At 38.2% G+C, this 20,358-nt stretch overlaps 1 protein-coding gene across 1 annotated transcript in view; it reads left to right on the top strand.

Annotated features, from left to right (window-relative positions):
* Positions 1 to 14,777, top strand: part of pepd (peptidase D) — a 53,783-nt gene extending 39,006 nt beyond the window's left edge. Inside the window, exons 8-15 of the mRNA XM_057849078.1 lie at positions 1,016 to 1,091; positions 1,163 to 1,209; positions 4,933 to 5,001; positions 6,338 to 6,415; positions 8,875 to 9,023; positions 9,138 to 9,322; positions 14,129 to 14,320; positions 14,489 to 14,777. Coding sequence (XP_057705061.1) covers positions 1,016 to 1,091; positions 1,163 to 1,209; positions 4,933 to 5,001; positions 6,338 to 6,415; positions 8,875 to 9,023; positions 9,138 to 9,322; positions 14,129 to 14,320; positions 14,489 to 14,620 — 928 coding nt within the window. The 3' untranslated portion in view covers positions 14,621 to 14,777. The remainder of the gene's footprint in view (positions 1 to 1,015; positions 1,092 to 1,162; positions 1,210 to 4,932; positions 5,002 to 6,337; positions 6,416 to 8,874; positions 9,024 to 9,137; positions 9,323 to 14,128; positions 14,321 to 14,488) is intronic.
* The last annotated feature ends 5,581 nt before the right edge of the window (positions 14,778 to 20,358 follow it).

The raw sequence follows: 20,358 nt of genomic DNA on the forward strand, positions 1-20,358 counted from the left end.
TTGATCTTTTTCTTAACCCCTTATGTTATTTCCCAACGCAGAGAAGATATATCAATTGGTAGCACTACGCACAGTCATGGTTCCACTTCCCATCATGCATTTGGGCATGGCTACAGTATCATTTACTGATAGCTCAACAAATACACTAGATGGCAATATTTAGGCACAATATACAAAGTCACAAGTCTTTCTATCCGTGGATCCCTCTCACAGAAAGAATGTTAATAATGTAAATGCCACCTTGAGGATCTATTGTCATAATAAACAAGTACAGTACTTATGTACTATATGTTGAATGTATATATTCGTCCGAGTTTTATTCATTTTTTTTCTTAATGCACTGCCAAAATGTATATGATCGGGAAAAATTATCGGGATTGATTGGAATTGAATCGGGAGCAAAAAAAAGCAATCTGATCGGGAAATATCGGGATCGGCAGATACTCAAACTAAAACGATCGGGATCGGATCGGGAGCAAAAAAAAACATGATCGGAACAACCCTCCCTGTTATCAACAAAAGTGTCCCTGAAATGTCCCCAAAATCAACTGGGAATACATTTTTCACTAGCAAGCCCACTTCCCACCAAACACTGAATCTTGTATTGATGACGTGTATGGATTATTCTTTTCATGAAAGCAAACAGAAACACACTTTTTTTTGCTTTTTCTGCAGTATTTCACTGTATGCTAGTGTCACATGCTTTTGTGTGAATATTTTTTGCTGATGCTAATCTACGTAGCTGCCTTTCATAAAGTGGCCAAGTACTCCGAAGTGGAAGCATTCAGGTTCGTTTTGTCAGTTTCAGCAGAGTTCGCAAGCTTTTTTAGCTGTGTAGCAAAAGTTTGTCGGTGACATTTAAAGAAAACGCCTCTCGTTACGGCGGGTCATTCTCACTGGATGCTTATTAGCGAAGCGTATTTGGATAATGCGACTTCTTCCCTCAGCTCGGTTCACTTCTACTAACACATTTGCATGATATAGGTTTACTATTTGTCTCTGTCTGGTCCTGCAGCCGCTTGATTAAGACGGACATGGAGCTGGAGGTTCTGCGGTACACCAACAAGGTGTCCAGTGAAGCCCACAAGATGGTAAGTAGCATCTATAGCAAAAACATTTAATATTGTATAACCTCTGACTCAAAAGCTGTTGGTCTTTGTAGATTATGAAGAGTGTGAAACCCGGACAGAAAGAATATGAAATGGAAAGGTAATGTCAGGAAAATCCACAATAATAAGAGTGTGAAATGACCTTTCAGGCAGCATCATTATCCCTGTAAAAAGCTGAATATTTCAGCTGCGCTATCTCATTAAATTGTGTTTGCGTAACCAGTGAAGTCGCTTGAGAATGTTTAATAACTGTTATCTAATACTGTATATAAACAGCATTAGTGTAGCTGGTAGAAATCCCAATTAAAGTTGGGACATGATGTAAAATGGAAATACAATACAAACTGTTTTCAGCTAGAAAATGCCATTACTGGAGAAATTGTGATGGTAGCTTTGCTGTGATTGTTGCGAAATTGGGTCACTTCCTGTTGATTTTGAGGGTTCTCGGACTTCCTGTAGATAACAGGGTCACTTTCTGTTGATTTTGGTTACACCTCCTGTTCATACTGGGTCACTTCATGTTTATATGGGAGCATTTTAGGTTCGTTAACTGTTGATTTGGGGCATTGTGGGTTCACTTTCTGTTGATTTTTAAGGCCTGTCGATAGTCGATTCCTGTTAGTAAGAAAATAACCCAAAAAATGCCTACAAATCAACAGGAAGTGACATCAAATCAACTGGAAGTAACCTTGAAATGCTCCAAAATCTAAAATTTACAGTAAGTTACCCCAGAATGCCTGAAAATGTACAGGAAGTGACAAGCAAGTACCCTAAAATTACATGGAAATGACCCCAAAGTGCCTGGAAATCAACAGGAAGTGACGCCAAATAAACAGGAAGTAACCTGGAAATTCCCTAAAACCAACAGGAAATGATCGCTTAGTTACCCCGGAAGGCCCCAAAATTTATAGGAAGTGACCTGTAAGTACCCTAAAATCCAAGGAAATGACCCCAAAATGCCTGAAAATCAACAGGAAGTGACACCAAATCAACCGGAAGTCACATGGAAATGCCCCAAGATCAACAGGAAATGATCCAAAATTTAGTAGTTACTGCCCCAAAATGTACAGGAAGTGACCTGTTTAGTACCCTAAAATTACAAGGAAGGGACCCAAAACCAACAGGAAGTGATGCCAAATCATCAGGAAATAACATGGAAATACACTAAAAAATGTAAAAAAAAAAAAAATAAATAAATAAATAAATAAATTTTAAAAATTACGGGAAGTCATCACGGAGCACCCCGAAATCTACAGGGAGTTACCTAAAAATGCCGTAAAACCAACAGGAAGTGACACCAAATCAACAGAAAGTAACCTGGAAATGCCCGGAAAATCAATAGAAATGAAACAACTGGAAATGAAAATCAGTAGGAAATGACCCCAAATTTATAGTAAGTTACCCCGGAATGCGCAAAAACGTACCGGAAGTTACCTGTAAGTACCCCAAAATGACAAGAAAGTGACTCAAAACCAACATGAAGTGACATCAAATCAAGAGGAAACAACCTGTTGGGAAATGGTCCAAAATTTACAGGAAGTTACCCCGGAACCCCATAAGATTACAAGGAAGTGACCCCAAAATGCCTAAAAATCAAAAGGAAGTGACGCCTAATCAACAGGAAGTAACCTGGAAATTCCCTAAAACCAACAGGAAATGACCGCTTAGTTACCCCGGAACGCCCCAAAATTTATAGGAAGTGACCTGTAAGTAAGTGGTAAGTGGTGTTATACTTATATAGCGCTTTTCCACCTTTCAAGTACCCTAAAATCCAAAGAAATTACCAAAAAAAAAACTGAAAATCAATAGGAAGTGACGGCAAATCAACAGGAAGTCACATGGAAATGCCCTAAGATCAACAGGAAAAGATTCAAAATTTTAAGTTACTGCCCTAAAATATACAGGAAGTGACCTGAAAGTACCCTAAAATTACAAAGTAGTGACCGAAAACAAATGGGAAGTGACGCCTGGAAATGCCCGGAAAATCAATAGGAAATGATCCAAAATTTACGGTAAGTTACCCCAGAATGCGCCAAAACGTACAGGAAGTTACCTGTAAGTACCCCAAAATTACAAGAAGTGACCCAAAACCAACAGGTGTGACATCAAATCAACAGGAAACAACCTGCTGGGAAATGATCCAAAATTTACAGGACGTTACCCCGGAACACCCTAAAATTACAAGGAAGTGACCCAAAACCAATAGGAACTGACCTAATATGAAAAGTAAGTGAACCCAAAATTTCCCATTAATTTCCAATGTTCCTATTCGCCATTAGTTTCAGTGGCACAAAAACTTCCATTCACTCCTGTGGATTTCCAACCCAAGTAACTCAATATAAATAGGGCGTTACCCTTATGTGCCCCAGAATCAACAGGAAGTGACCATGAAGTGCCCCAAAATCAACAGGAAGTGATCTTGCATCAACAGAAAGTGACCCTAAAATGCGCCCAAATCAACAGTAAGTGGCCCTGAAGTGCCCCAAAATCAACAACCCAATATCTACAGGAAGTGACATTAAATGCCTCAAAATCAACAGGAAGTGACCTGTAAGTACCCTAAAATTACATGGAAGTGACCCAAAACAAACAGGAAGTGACACCAAATCAACAGGAAACAACCTGTAATTATCCTAAAACAATCAAGAAATGATCCTAAATTTACAGAAAGTTGCCACGGAACACCATAAAATGTACAGGAAGTGTCCCATAAATGCCGTAAAAACAACAGGAAGGGACACTAAATCAACTGGAAGTAACCTGGAAATCAACAGGAAATAATCCAAAATTTACAGTAAGTTTATTTAGTAAGTAAATTTAAGTAAGTAAGAATGCGCTAAAATGTACAAGTGACCCGGGGTAACCTCCAGTAAATGTTGGGTCATTTCCGATTGATTTTGGGGGGCCTTTCCAGGTTACTTCCTGTTGATTTTGTCACTTCCTGTTGGTTTTGGGTCACTTTCTTATTAACTCATTGGCTGGCGTTCGACGTCCAATCCATTTTGACTGGGAGGGAACGAATGAACAAGCGAATAGAGCATACCTGGGTCACTTCCTGTTGATTTTTTTTGGTCACTTTCTGTTGGTTTTGGGGCATTTCTGGGTCATTCCCTCTTGAATCTGGGGAAATGACAGGTCACTTCCTATTGATTTTGGGTTACTGAACAGGAAGCAGCCAGGAAATGGCCCAAAAAAATCAAGAAAATATACAAAATTTGACACAAAATGAACATTCGTTCATGCGCCCCTCCCGGATTGGATGTCTTGCGCCGTCAATGGGACTGAAACCAGAGCATCCACAGCAGGTCTTCCTGGTTTCGGGAGAATTTAAAGGTCACTTCTTGTTCATTTTTAATCACTGCCGATTCGTTTGGGGACATTCCCGTGTCATTTCTTGTTCAGTAACCCAAAATCAACAAGAAGTGACCTGTAAATTACCCCAAATCAACAGGAAGCAGCCCGGAATTGCCTGAAAATCGACAGGAAATAAGCCAAAATTTACAGGAAGTTACCCTGAAACGCCATAAAATGTACAGGAAGTGACCTGTAAGTACGCTAAATATACAAGGTGCTCACCCAAAAAGTAACACCAAATCAACAGGAAATGGTCCAAAATTCACAAGAAATTAAACCCATCAGTATCTTAAAATTAGAAGTGACGTTGACAACTATAGACGTCCAAATTTCAGTAGTTTAGCTAACTATAGACGTCCAAATTTCAGTAATCTAGCTAACTACTGTTAGCTAAGTAGTTAGCTTTGTGTGAATCTGTTGAACCTTTTCCCAATAATTATTTATTCATTTCATTTTTTTTTATTTTCAGCCTGTTCCAGCACTACTGCTACTCAAAAGGAGGGATGCGCCACACTTCGTACACGTGCATCTGCGGAACGTGAGCACGCCTTCTGTTTAGTACACACTGGCAAATATTCCAAAAATAAATAAACTAGATGGCGCTTTAAGACTTAATTAATGGCATGGTTAAGCATGAACGGTTGCTAATCAAAAGCTGGTCTTCTGTGTGTCCAAGGCCACGTGTAATGAGTTCTTCTTGGGGATTAGCACTTATTAATTTCGCTTTTGTGTTTACCTACAAAGCCTAGTCTTGATTAATGACCTGGACCGTGTCCAAACTTTGTAGTGAAATAACAGAGTCAGAGGCTATGAAATGGACATGTTTCGTATTGATTGGCGAAAGCTCTTTTGTTCTGCTTCAGTGTCTAATGCTTAACTTTTCTTAGCTGATTAAAGTTAGCGCTGCTAATGTTATGCCGTGTGGACTGTAAGGCATTTTTTTGCAATAAAGAAGCCTGAAATTGTTCATAACTAGAACCTTAACTTACTGAATGTTATAAAATGGCACCTAAAATTTTTTTGTTTTTGTACTAATAGTCAATAACTTCTACTATCCGTTAGCTTGATATCGACTTTGTTGTAGTTAGCGAGCTAGCAACATTATTAGCAGCTTGATTAGACAGTCAGTCAGCAGTTATCAATAGTTAAAGTTACTGTACTTATTAAGTCAAATAGTTAAGTTAGCCAGCTATTTTAACATTTAGTTAGTAAAATTTACTAATTTACTAATTAAAAGTTACTAATTTATTTAGCTACTCAGCAACCCAGCAAAGTAGCCAAGCAAGCTAAAGCAATATGCTTGCTCAAGTGACTTAGTGCATAATCTTGATATGTAGTTTGTCATATTCTTGATTTAGCAAGTATTTAGCTACTTAGTCAGCTACTTCGTCAGTCACGCAGTTACTTTGAGATACATTTAAGCAAAAATAATCCTGAAATTATTCATAGCAAGCAATTTAAGTTACTGAATGTTAGAAAATGTCACCCAAAATGTTTTTATACTAACAGTCAATAACCTCTACTATCAATTAGCTTAATATTGAGTTATTATGATACTTGGTTTGTTGTAGTTAGCGAGCTAGCTACATCATTAGCTGCTTGATTAGACTGTCAGTCAGTAGTAGTTGACTAGCAAATAATGAAACAACTGGAACAGTAACTGAAGAAATAATTAGCACAGACCATGAATTTTGATCAGACCATGAATTTTGATTGTTATGTTAAGTGTTACCTATTAACCCAAATAAATCAACAAATAAGCTGAACTGGACGAGAAACCGCAGGATTCAAAATGAAGGAAAAAAGTAGCGTCTTACAGACTGAAAATTACGGTACTTAAAAGTCTTGGTTTTGTTTGACCGTGTGACTCACAGGGGCAACAATTCCTCAGTCCTGCACTACGGTCACGCTGGGGCTCCAAACGACAAAACCATAATGGACGGTGACATCTGGTGAGTACAGTGCTAGCATTTATTTATTTTTTACCATAAGATCTAGAAATCGGTATTTGGCAAAACTACCTGAATGCACAATGACACAAAAACTTGTTTTTACTGAGGTAGCATAATCGAAACAGGAAGTTGAAATGACTGGTGCTGCAACTATTAATCGATTAACATGAGTAATTCGATTAGAAAAAAGCCTTGAATCTAATTTTGCTGCTTCAATGATTTTTTAAATTAGAGCAAGGTTGTTATGGTTTGTTTTGAAAGCGTTTGCATTTAGTTTTATTGATTTGGGTGAATACACTGCCCTTTAGTGGCAACAGTGAATATGACAACTCATTTTACAAGGCTGAATCCAGCAGCTCCCTGTTATGACCAACATAAGCTAAGTTTTTGTTCGAGCTAATGTTTTTATATATTCATAATTTAGTTTATAGTTAGATTTAGCATTTTTTGGGGGGGAATATGTGTCTGAAAGATTTTTTAGGTGCATTGTAAAAAAGAAAAAAACGGGTTTTATAGCATTTAAAGTGCCTGTGACCCAAAAAAGCATGTTTATTTCATATTAAAAGCAGTATTTTATGCTCCTGAATGAAATGAACGGCTTGGATGTGTTGGGAAGAGATCGATGTATTTATTCAATTTTTTTTTAATCCCACGCCATGAAAATGAGTGACTTCCGGCTCCAGTCTCTAGTTGAGGAAGAAGGCGGATGTGACGTCAGCTGTAGAGATTATCTTAACAAGGCAGCCATAAACATACAGCATGCAGAAGGACTGCGGAGTCATTTGATTTTGCGGATTAAGTTATTTATTTTTTGCGTCGCGCCAGCCCAATGTGCTGCAGGCTTTTGTTGCTACACCAGGGAGATTGGTGTGAGTGTTTTTTGATTTCCAAAAGATCCTTGTTCACCGCAATGGTCAAAACAAATCTGTCAACCAAGGAACCATTGGACGGACAAGGAAGTGAGTAAGCTTCGTGTTTTATATTATGTCAAATACTGGGATCATGGCAAACGTTTTAGTAAGGAGGTGGCTTGCATTTTTGGGTGATGATCCTACTCCTGTTTTTTTACATTTTCGGTGTTTCCCCTTCTCTCACCAGTGACGAGCACTGCCTGCCCGCCGGGGCAGCAGGACGACGAGCCGTAACTTGCGCGCCGCCGTGGGCTGGCCGATCAGTGAAGACAATCAACCCCGCCGGCGTGTGTAATATGAGTTGGGGTAGTTTTGTGTGATTTTTCGTTTTTGGCGTTTCCCCTTCTCTATCCGGCGACGAGCACTGCCTGCCCGCCGGGCTGAATAACTTGTTCGCTGCCGTGGGCTGGCTGATCGGTGAAGAGAATCAACCCCGCCAGTGTGTGTGATATGAGTTGGGGTAGTTTTGTGTGATTTTTCGTTTTTGGCGTTTCCCCTTCTCTCTCCGGCGACGAGCACCGCCTGCCCGCCGGGCGGAGTAACTTGTTCGCCGCCGTGGGCTAGCTGATCAGTGAAGACAATCAACCCCGTCGGTGTGTGTCACATGATTTGGGGTAGTTCTGTGTGATTTTTCGTTTTCAAAAGGTGAGAAAAAGACATGGAAATGCAGCTCGGTTCGGGTTAGCATGTCGGCTAGGTGTCATGCCTCCTGTTTTGTTTACGCTCTTTCCTCCGTCTCCGAAGCCGAGGCAGGGAAATGACAAAAGCCTGACTAACTCCGGTGGCATAAAATACCGTTCAGGAGGTGCAAGAAGTCGAGAGTTTTGACCATTATGGAGTAATTTTGCCCTGTCGTACTGAATAAATGCGATTTTAATATTTCATTTTCCATTTAGCGCCATTTCCATTATTGTCATGACAATACAATTTATATAGCAGTCGGGGAATCAATACTTATACAAAAACTATTCTGTAATAATATTGAAGTAGAGAGATTGAAACAATGACATTTTGCAGCTTTCTGTCGCAATTTTTCTCGTTCTGAGTCTTCCCCCTCAATGGGCTGAATTCTAAATCAGATGAAATCGTGACCCTGCCGACGTCATCACCAGCTGGGGACGCTAAAGCGCTATAACGACAGGCGGGGCTAAACGGCAGATTCAAAGACTAATTTCTCATCATCTGCGCTTTGCCAAATTGTATATATAGTTGAGTCGTCTCAAAATATGATTTTAATTCACATTGTAATGCTATTTAAGACTTTTTTTTTTTATCCTGTCGCAGGCACTTTAAGCTAGCAGATTTTTGCTATGCAAGTTAGCCAATTGTTCTTTTGCTGTACTTATGTCCTCTTTTTATTTATTTATTTATTTAATACCGTTCGAGGCTACGCTCCGATATTTTAAGAGGGAGAAAATGGATGGATAGATAGTTGATAGATGAATTGATTACTAAAATAATTGATAGCTGCAGCCCAAGTCATGACTGAAGTTAAAATTATCTTTCACTTTGATAGGACTTTTTTTTTTTTTTTGGTGTCTACTTTAGCTTGTTCGACATGGGTGGCGAGTACTACTGCTACTCGTCAGACATCACGTGCTCCTTCCCCGCCAACGGGAAGTTCACCACTGACCAGAGGGCCATCTATGAGGCTGTCTTGAAGGCCTCCAGAACAGTCATGGCCGCCATCAAACCAGGTTAAACATCTGCTATTATCATGAATAGTAGGATCAAACGGTTGGTTCCTGTTTGTTTGTTAGTTAGAACCTGGTTAGAAGTCAGTGACCCATCTTGGGAAAATGTACATGCAGGTGTGAAGTGGACAGACATGCACCGTCTGGCTGACCGGGTCCACTTGGAGGAACTGGTGAAGGTGGGCATCCTGAAAGGCAGCGTAGAAGACATGATGAAAGTCCACCTGGGTGCCGTTTTCATGCCTCACGGTCTGGGACATCTGCTGGGGATCGACGTGCACGATGTGGGCGGCTACCCCGAGGTGAGCGCGTCGTAGGCGGTTGTGAAGAAGCCTCTGGATTGCTCATTAAATGAGTACAGTAATTTTCGGACTATAAGCCGCTACTTTTTTCCCCTCATTTTGAATCCTGCGTCTTATAATTCAGTGCGGTTTATTTGTTGATTTATTGGGTTGATAGGTAACACTTAATTTGACAGCGGCGTCATAAGACTGCCATAAAACCTTGATATTTATGACATGACACTATCAATGTATACTTATGACAGATGTCAATAAGTGGCAAATTGTGTCATTGACTCCATTTATGTCCAGCTCGGATCTTTTACATCCATTCAAAAGTGAGATAATTTGCTGGATGGCACAGTCATAGGTATTCGTTAATGCTCATGGCAGTGTCATGTCATAATTATGATGGTCTTATGACAGTCTGATGGCGCCACTGTCAAATAAAGTCTTACCAAATGCCATCGCTAGCAATTATTGAAAGAACTGGAACAGTAACTGAAGAAATAATTGGCACAAAACATGAATCTGTAATGCTGTAATGCATGCTAGGAGGCATGTTGAACGACAACTGTGTTTACAGCAGGTGGCAGCGATGGCCAAATTAAGCTTCTTGAAGCAATGAAGCTTTGCACCCAATTAGTTCAAAGCTTCATGGTGGTCCTTTTTAGAGCTGAAACGAATACTGGAGCAACTGGAGTAACTCGAGTTTAAAAACTGGTCGGAGTAACTTGATTCACCTCGATGAATCGTTTAATTTTGCCAGCTCTAAGCATCACGTTTTGCCCGGACTACTTTTAATGCGGGACAACGCGCTGACATTACGTGCGTAGAGGAAGAAGCACTAAAAAAAAAAAAAACCTTACTGCAGCCCACAGCCGCTACAAACTACTCCGGCGTTGCTAAAAACTACGCCCGCATGATGCTACGGTAGTAGCAGGTAGCGTCTGATGCGTCTCATAGATATCACATCTATGTAGAACTAGATGCGAAATGACAGACTTGGCGGCATTAGTAAACAGCCGCCATCTTAAAGCAGTAGATTTTCAGCGCGAATAAATAAGATGTCGCTCACTGTCGCTCGCTCACGTAATGTTAGCCCTGTGGAGGGCTAGGTTTCTATGGAGGTAGATTAGTGTATTTATTATTCAATCAAAAAAAAAGTTGCTTCAATCAAAATGTATATTTTCAGTAGAAAAAAGTCACTTCATTAAAAAAAATGTGTTTGAATGCAAAAATAAATTTAAAAGAAAAAAAAAAAAGGTGTTTGAAAACTTTTTTTTTTTTAATTGAATTTTTTTGTTTTGATTGAAACAATTTTTTTTTAAATGTTATTTGGGGCTTTATTATTTAACCAAAAAAGTTGTTCCAAACAAAAAAAAAAATATTTTCAAAAGAAAAATCACTTCAATCAAAAATAAAAAAATTTCAGTCATAGAAAAAAAGTTTTTGAATGCGATAAAATATTTGAGACTCAGAATTTTGCAATTGAACACTTAATTTTTCATTTAAAATGTTTTCTTTGATTGAAGCAATCCTTTTTTTTTGTTTGGGCCATATTATGGGTAGGACATTTGTGTCTAAATCATCCAATCCCAGAATAAGTTGCTTCAATCAAAAAAAATATTTTCAATCGAAGTTATATCATTTTCAAAAATAAAATTGCCCTTCCCTAAAAAAAAATATATATTTTTTTTTCAAAATATTTTTTTAATTAAAAAAAAATATATATATATATATAATTTTTTTTTTTTTTTTTTTTTAATTGAAATTTCACTTTTTTTGGAGAGCAAAAAGTTTTGAACTCATTTTTTATTTGAAGTAATACAAGTTTTGAAGGCATTTTTTTTAAGTAGAAAGTTTTGATTGAATCACTCTGACACAAAGATCCAACTTCGCCGCTACTTCCAACATGTTTGAGTGACAGGTGATTACGCCAATGGCATAAAAGCATGATGAAGCAAAAATAATGGCCACCAGGGCTCCAGCCAGCCATCGGACTCAGCTCGAGGAGTTCAAGCCGAAAATAGCGCACCTAAGGCAGTGCTTCTATGATCCGAGAGTACATCTGAGATGCAAATTGTTGGCTGTTTTCAACAATGTACATCGAAAATAAAGACATTGATTGACTGAAAATGGTTCAATATTAGATTAAATGTCTTGTTTTCTCCTGTTTATTTTAGGGTTGTCAAAATTATCGCGTTAACGGGCGGCAATTAATTTTTTTAATTAATCACGTTAAAATATTTGACGCAGTTAACGCATTTACAAATTTCATTAAAACGAAAACATTAAGAGGGGTTTTAATATAAAATTTGTATAACTTGTACTAACATTTATCTTTTAAGAACTACAAGTCTTTCTATCCATGGATCGCTTTAACAGAATGTTAATAATGTTAATGCGATCTTGTTGATTTATTGTTATAATAAACAAATACAGTCCTTATGTACCGCATGTTGAATATATATATCCATGTTGTGTCTTATCTTTCCATTCCAACAATAATTTACAGAAAAATATGGCATATTTTATAGATGGTTTGAATTGCGATTGATTACGATTAATTAATTTTTAAGCTGTAATTAACTCGATTAAAAATTTTAATCGTTTGACAGCCCTAGTTTATTTATAATTGCTCTTTACCTAAAAAAAAATGTTTTATCCGATTAATCGATAGAAATTTTCAGTCTATTACTCGATTACTAAAATATTCAATAGCTGCAGCCCTAGTTCATTTGGTCTCATGACGTGCTATAATGCCGCTGTCAAATGAAGTGTTACCAGTTAATATCTTTTGGTGTAAATATTCCGTAATACAGTGAGGACAGCTGCGGCTTATAGTCCAGTGCAGCTTATCTATGAACAAATACCGTTTTTGTGTCAAATTTGGTGGGTGGCGGCTTATTGTCAGGTGCGCATTATAGTCCGAAAATTACAGTAATATGGATCCTGTAACCTGGATCAAAATATTGAAGCGCACGATAGCCTTTCCCCTTCGGGTGACCAAATAAGTGCTTCGCGACGGAGAATAATCATACCAATGTTGCCTTTTAGTCAGAAAAAATGGGTTAACAAACTACACATTAACGTTAGCGATGATCATGTGATCATACAGCATGTGTAGTTTACAACCTAAGTTAAATATCTTTGTTTTGTTTCTTAATTTGTCATGACTCAGTTTTTTTGGATCTATTGTTACACGATCAGTGTTGGGCACGTTACTTTAAAAATGTAATTAGTTACATTACTCACTACTTCTTCCAAAAAGTAACTGAGTTAATAACTGAATTACTCTGTAGTAAAAGTAACTAGTTACCAGGGAAAGTAACTATTTCCGTTACTTTAAAAAGAACTTGTTGTATGTCAAAGAATTTGAAGTTTTCTGAGCAGTATTCGAGTCAGTGGAATAGAGAAAAACAGACAGGTAGTTACCTTGTTAGTTGCTTCAGCAGATTTGAATTGCTTACCACAAATGTCGACAAAAGCTTTGCCCCGGGACATAAATTACACATTACATGCAGGTTCTTTCCTTTAATTTCGACAAACTTGAAATAGTGTCTATATCACTACCTCTTAAAGGACAATTTTTCTTCTGAATGCTCTGCCATCCCGACCCTGTGCATCTGTTTTGCGTGTGTGTGTTTGCCGCACGCGCTGTTCCGGTTTGCTTGTGAAATCACCGGCTCTGATTGGCTTTCTACGACACATGACTCTAACCCTCAGCCAATCACAATTACTTCCATCGCATCTCTCGAGGGGCTGCATTTAGGTAGGCTCGTTTCTCGACAATTCACGTCGCCTTCAAAGCGTCTGCCGTCCTCAAGATGGAAGCAGAATTATTGCTGGCTGACAATGGAAGATGGGAACGAGGCTAGCATCAGGTGTAGCAAACAGTGAAACGTTACCAAACTTTGGAAAGCATTGTCTAATTGAATGAGCAGGGACAAACAGCTTGGAGTCAGAAGTACGTGCGCTATTTTCGAACCTGAACGCACCCAAGTCTTGGATGACAAATCCAACAGAGCAGAGAGTCGACTCGACACGGCTGGTAGTTTCTTCAATTTATTCAGAGTAAGTAACGCACCGCTTTTGATCGTCAGTAACGGTAACGGCGTTGTAACGGCGGAAAAAGTAGTTAGTTAGATTACCCCGTTACTGAAAAAATAACGCTGTTACGTAACGGCGTTATTTATAACGGCGTTACTCCCAACACTGTACACGATATGATTAATTTTGACTGTCTTTAAAAATCAAACAATGTGATTATCTGTTTTTTTTTCCCCACATTCTGTCTCTCATGGTTGAGGTTTACCCATGTTGACAATTACAGGCCTCTCTAATCTTTTCAAGTAGGAGAACTTGCACAACTGGTGGTTGACTAAATACTTATTTGCCCCACTGTATTGAGTCACTTCCTTTTGATTTGGGGGCATTCTGGGGTCACTTCTTGATAGCCGATGACTTCTAATAGATTTTGAGACATTTTGGTGTCAGATTTTGGCCATTAGAAATGAATCGGTTTTTTTGGGGGGTGGGACTGTAGGAAAAAGTAGCGTTTTGAAATGTTGCTTTTTTTCCCCCCCAAAACCCACGTTTTTAGGCGAACTGTAATTTTTGATTCGTGTCAAACAAAAGAGCCTGGGCAGCTGGAGAATTCCGATCGTTTTGGTGTTTGAACGGTGTCTGTGGGTCAAACGGTTTTGGCTGGGTGGAGCCAAACAAATGTCAGTCGAAAAAAAAAACATAGATGTTAGCTAGCTACCATCAATAATTGAAGTGCAAATCTTACCTAATGCTCCTTTTAACATGGATGTCTCACAGGGCGTCGAGCGTATCAACGAGCCCGGCTTGAAAAGTCTACGGATGGGTCGCCTGGTCCAGGAGCGAATGGTGCTCACTGTGGAGCCTGGCATCTACTTCATCAACCACCTGCTAGATCAGGCCATGGAGGACCCTGCGAGGAGCTGCTTCATCAACAATGAAGTTCTCAGTCGTTTCAGAGGATTCGGCGGCGTCAGTACACCTTCGCCAAGACCGATCACATTAGTTTAGATGTTGAAGATTGATTCTTGAAGTCACATCGACTGTTAGTCAGATAGTTAGCTTTGTTAGCTAGATCTTGAGTCATTCAAATTGCTGTTCTGTCCATCGCCTGCCTAAAATATGAACCTATTCCAACAGGTTCGCATCGAGGACGACATCGCCGTCACCGCGGACGGCATTGAACTGCTTACCTGCGTCCCCAGGACCGTGGAAGAGATCGAGGCCTTCATGAGCAACTCGGATAATAAGCATTTCAGCCAAAAATTCTGATTCTTCGTGCTAACACATTATCAAACCTACACAATCAATGCTAGAAATACATGCATGTGATCATGATGCATTTAAAACTACTTCAGAAGCTATTTTTTTAATTGACAAAAAAAGAAACTAATGCTGTAAAAATCATTAAAATATACTTTTGCAACTATGTAAAGCTGTTGATAGTTGTACGTACTGACAATGTCCACTTGATGTCGCACTCGTCGCGTTTACAATCTTTTCAGAACAAGACAAAAAAAAAAGCACATTCGGTGGAAAACTGAATGCTACAGATTTTTTGAATAATAATAGATGTGTTTTCCATTGCGTCAAAAAGTTCCTGAATGCATCACAATGTGTAATGGTTGACATGCGGTACTAGCTAGTCAAATACAAGAAAAGTCAATTATGTTTTAAACTTTTAAAATAAGCATTTCTTCGAGGAACCCAGAAGACAAGTGTCCTCTGGTATGTTAGTCTGCATGTTTGGTCAACTCAATCAAAAGGCACTTTGTATTATCACAAATTAAGAAATCTTAACACATCATACTAAATTATTTTCTTGCATAGTTAAATTATCAGCATCCTCCTCTCCAGGCAGACATAAATAGCCACTTCAACAAATGAAAAGTAAACACATTTACATATTTACATGACGTTTAGATTTTCATCTCAAAGATTGGGATGATGCATTTTAGAAAACTGAGAATTCCACAATTTCATCTCATCATAAAATGTCTTAAAGCCAGAGTAACGAAATTAAATTGTCATGGTAGTTGAGCTATGGGGCGCCGTTTGTAAAGCAGCACATGCCGAAAATTATGACATTTTACTCACATTAAGCGCCACGCAGTGTTAAAAATGTGGTGTGAAATGTTTGCAGTCACTTTTTTTTGCACATTTACAACATTATTTAGCAACTTAAATATTTATTTTTAAATAATAAGTATTGGACTTGAATGTTTAAATCCAGAACTAAATATTTAATCTAAAATTTATATTCTATATATTTTTTTTAAATTTATATCCTAAATATATATGTGAAATTTATATCCGAAGTATACAGTATATCCTAAATCTGAATTTTATATTAAATCCTAAATGTATATGTTATATCTAAATACTATATTTAAATCTTAAAGTTGGAAACAGTTGAAACTAAATATTTAGCGCAATATGCAAATTCACATGACAGGAGACCGGAAACAATAAAATAAAAGCTGGAGCAGCTCAGACTGTTTGTTTACGTTGCTTGAAAATGAATAAAACCTACTCAGCGGTGGCAGTCGGCTCTTGGACATGATTTATTGTGATAATAACAAAATCTGGGTAAAATACACATTTAGGAGAAACCATTTAAGGAGTATTTTGTGCTTTTAGTATCACTTTTACGCACGAGCCCTGTAAAGTTACTAAGAATAACCACGAGGGGTCTCTGTTGGACTGGACGGGAGAGCAAGGTTGACTTTTCTATCTTCATCTGTAAAAATCCTGCATTTCTCACAGTCGGCAAAGGTGGGCTGTAAGAAAATATGTCTGGCAGAGCTATTCTGACTGCAATACGATGGTTTCCCAGTGAGAGAAACGGGATTTTTGCAGTTGAAGTTAGAAAAGGCAACCTTGCTCTCCAGTCCAGTACAACAGAGACCCCTCGTGGCTATTCTTAGTAAGTTTTTAAACCGGTTTTATTCATTTTCAAGCAACATAAACAGTCGGAGCTGCTCCAGCTTTTATTTTGTTACTTCCGGTCTCCAGTCATGTGAATTTGCATATTACGCTTTTAGTTTCAACCGTTTCCAGATTTAAGATTTAAATAAAATATTTAGATTAGGGGTATCAAACGATTAAAATTTTTAATCGAGGTGCAGCTTAAAAATTAATTAATCGTAATTAATCGCAATTCAAACCATCTATAAAATATGCCATATTTTTCTGTAAATTATTGTTGGAATGGAAAGATAAGACACAAAATGGATATATACATTCTACATGCGTTACATAAGTACTGTATTTCTTTATTATAACAATAAATCAACAAGATGGCATTACCATTATTAACATTCTGTTAAGCAATTCATGGATAGAAAGACTTGTAGTTCTTAAAAGATTAATGTTAGTACAAGTTATAGAAATTTTATATTAAAACCGCTCTTCATGTTTTCGTTTTAATAAAAGTTGTAAAATTTTCAATCAAAAAATAAACTAGTAGCCCGCCATTGTTGATGTCAATAATTACTTACACAATGCTCATGGGTGCTGAAGCCTATAAAATCAGTCGCACCCAAGCGCCAGCAGAGGGCACCAAAACTCTGAAAAACACAACAAGTACACATTTCACTGTGCAGTCATTTTAATCTGTTTGAGCGGGGCATTTGTGCGTTAATTGCGTCGAATATTTTAACGTGATTCATTTAAAAAATTCATTACCGCCCGTTAACGCGATAATTTTGACACCCCTAATTTAGACATAACATATACATTCAGATTTAGGATATATATTTCGGATATAAATGTCATATATATATATTTAGGATATAAATTTAAATATATACAGTGCTGCTCAAAAGTTTGTGAACCCCCTCAACATTTTGGAATTTTCTATTATTTCAACCTGATTTCCTAATCAATCAATTCAGTAGTTTTTTTTTTTGTTTTTTTAACAGTTGTGTTGTCGAGACTAAATTAAAAAGAGTTTTCATCAACTGATGTAGGTGCAAAATTGAACTGTTTGGTCACAACCAAAACCGCCATGTCTGGCGAAAAGTCAACACTGCATACCACCAAAAGAACCTTCTCCCAACAGTGAAGCATGGAGGTGGGAATGTCAAGATCTGGGCTTGCTTTTCATCCTCAGGACCTGGACAACTCCACATAGTCCAGGGAATCATGAATTCTGAGGAATATTGTCAAATCCTAAAACATAACCTGACGCCATCTGTTTTGAAGTTAAAGCTTGGCAGAAGGTGGATCATGCAACATGATAATGATCCAAAGCATTCCAGCAATACAACCAAGGAATGGCTGAAAAAGAAGAAGATTCGTGTTCTGGACTGGCCCAGTCAAAGTCCTGACCTAAATCCCATTGAAATGCTGTGGCGGGACCTGAAGCGAGCAGTTCATGCCAGACGCCCATCAAACCTCTCTCAACTGACTGCGTTCTGCAAGGAAGAATGGGCAAAAATCCCCCAAAGTAGATGTGAGAGGCTGATTAGTCACTACAGAAACCGTTTGGTTGAGGTAATCTCTGCAAAAGGAGGCGCAATATCCTATTAACTGAAGGGGTTCACATACTTTTGCACACGTGATATCTGAGTTTTTCTTAAATCAACCACTTTTGTTAAATAAAGAATGACAATATAACTATTTCTTTTGTTTCAGTCCATTATTTGGAATGTCAGTATTGTGGATTTGGGTATAACTTAACATTTAATAAGGTTATTTTAGTTTTTTTTACAGAAAATCTGACCATCGCTGTGGGGTTCACAAACTTTCGAGCAGCACTGTATAATATAAATTTAAGATTTTCATTTAAGATTTAGATATATATTTAGTTCTGGATTTAAACATTCAAGTCCAATACTTATTATTTGAAAATAAATATTTAAGTTGCTAAATAATGTTGAAGATGTGCAAAAAAAAAGTGACTGCAAACATTTCACCCCACATTTATAACACTGCGTGGCGCTAAATGGAAGAAAATGTTGTCATAGTTTTCGGCATGTGCTACTTTACTAACGGCGCCCCATATTGAGAAAACACTTATAGAAGTGGAAGCTGTTCAAATAACCAGCGTTCTCAAATGCATCATCAGCCCAGCAAGGGGTTGTTCACGGTGTAGCTCATTCATACTGTACATACAAAATCACATGCTTTTATTTTGACATTGGCGTCGTAAAACCATTTGTGTGATGGAGTACGTGCACTACTCCACATGTTTCACTTTCGTGTTTGCACGTGCATTCATTCATTCACCCCCTCTCAAGTCAAAATGCATTGGACGTCTAGCGCCATCAATGCCGGTCAATGACTTAACCAATAAATGACCTAAAAATGCCCCAAAATCAACAGGAAGCAGCACGGAAATGCCTGAAAAATCAAGATATGATCCAAAATTGACAGGAATTACCTAGGAACGCCCCAAAATGTACAAAAAATGAGCTGTAAGTACCCTGAAACTACAGGGAAATGTCACAAAGTGCCCCAAAACCAAGAGGAAGTGACCTGGGAATACCCCAGAATCAACAGGAAGCAGCACAGAAATGCCTGAAAAGTCAAGAAATGATCCAAAATTGACAGGACGTTACCCCAGAATTCCCCAAAATGTACAGGAAAAGATCTGTACATGTCCCAAAACTACAAGAAAGTTAGACAAAAATGCCCCAAAACAAACAGGAAGTGACACCAAATCAACAGTACAGTAAGCCACCTGGAAATACGCCAAAATCAATAGGAAGCATCACAGAAGTGCCTGAAAAATCAACAAGAAATCATTCAAAGTAGCGTACCGCACGAATGCTCATTTTAGACTGTGATGTCGCCATCTTAACCCGGAAGTGGTTCAACATTGACACGCCCTCACATACAACTCATGTTCTTACTGCTTGTTTTCTGCCAGTCATCTTTCAAAAAAGAACATGCCGAGTAAACACTGCTGCTATGTAACTAATTGGAAACGACTCTTGACATTACCGCATATGAAGGATGTTTTCGTCATACGTTTCCCGAAGCTAAAACCTCAGAGGAAAAAACGTAAACATTGGATCAACTTGCGCGGACTTCCAAAAGACCAGTTTAACGCCAGCAAGGTGAAGCCATTCACCTTCATATGCAGTAAACATTTTGTTGGGGGCCATGGTCCTACAGAGGACGAAGAGGTAAGCCATTTTGATGTTTTTACTTATTTTTTATCGTGGCATTTTGCCATGCTGCTTGCCTGACAATGAAAGACCTAAAAAAAATTAAAATGGCTTTTCTTTTGTATAAAAAAAAAAAAAACTTTAGTAAGGGGAAAGTGTAACCAAATTAATAGAATTAAGATTTGTTATTAATGAAAAAACAAAGTGTTCATTGGCTGTCACTCAGTAGCATTTGCGATCACTACATAAAAATTGCAATATAAATTACCCCCAAGAACGGTCAGAGACGTAAGACAACCAGAGGATATAATATATAAGAAAGACGGGGCATATGGTGATAAAAGATAGCTTGTTGAAACGGGCGAATGTCATCGTCAGTGGCGTAAGGCAATGCACACAAGAAAAAGGTGTCGATAAAGAAGCTACCTCTTGATCAGGTCGGCTCTTTTTCCCGTCTTTTTCACTCAAGCCATCTCTTTGACTGAACATTTGTAAGTTCTTTAACATCCAGTGAATTTGGCACCAGGGACATCATTTTCAGACAGAATTGGTAGGTTGAGCTCAGTAAACATCTTGTTTGTACACTATTTACATGCATTTAACATTGGGACAAAGGCGAGCTTGACCCGCCTAGCAACAATGGCGTACCGAACGCAGGCTATTTTTAGACCGTGACGTCGCATCTTAAAGCAGTAGTAAAGCCGAAGTGGGACATTATAGACCCGCCCTCGCATAGACCCAACGTAAAAAGTGCTACTTTTCTCCGGTAATCTTTCAAAAACGAACATGCCGATCACACATTGCTTTTTTGGAACTTGTAGAAACGACTCTAGACATTACGACACATGAAGGATGTTTTCTTCATAAGTTTCCGGAAACCAAAAACTCGAGAGG

The sequence above is a fragment of the Corythoichthys intestinalis genome, chromosome 1, assembly GCF_030265065.1.
Source record: "Corythoichthys intestinalis isolate RoL2023-P3 chromosome 1, ASM3026506v1, whole genome shotgun sequence".
In the NCBI taxonomy this organism is placed as follows: Eukaryota; Metazoa; Chordata; class Actinopteri; order Syngnathiformes; family Syngnathidae; genus Corythoichthys; species Corythoichthys intestinalis.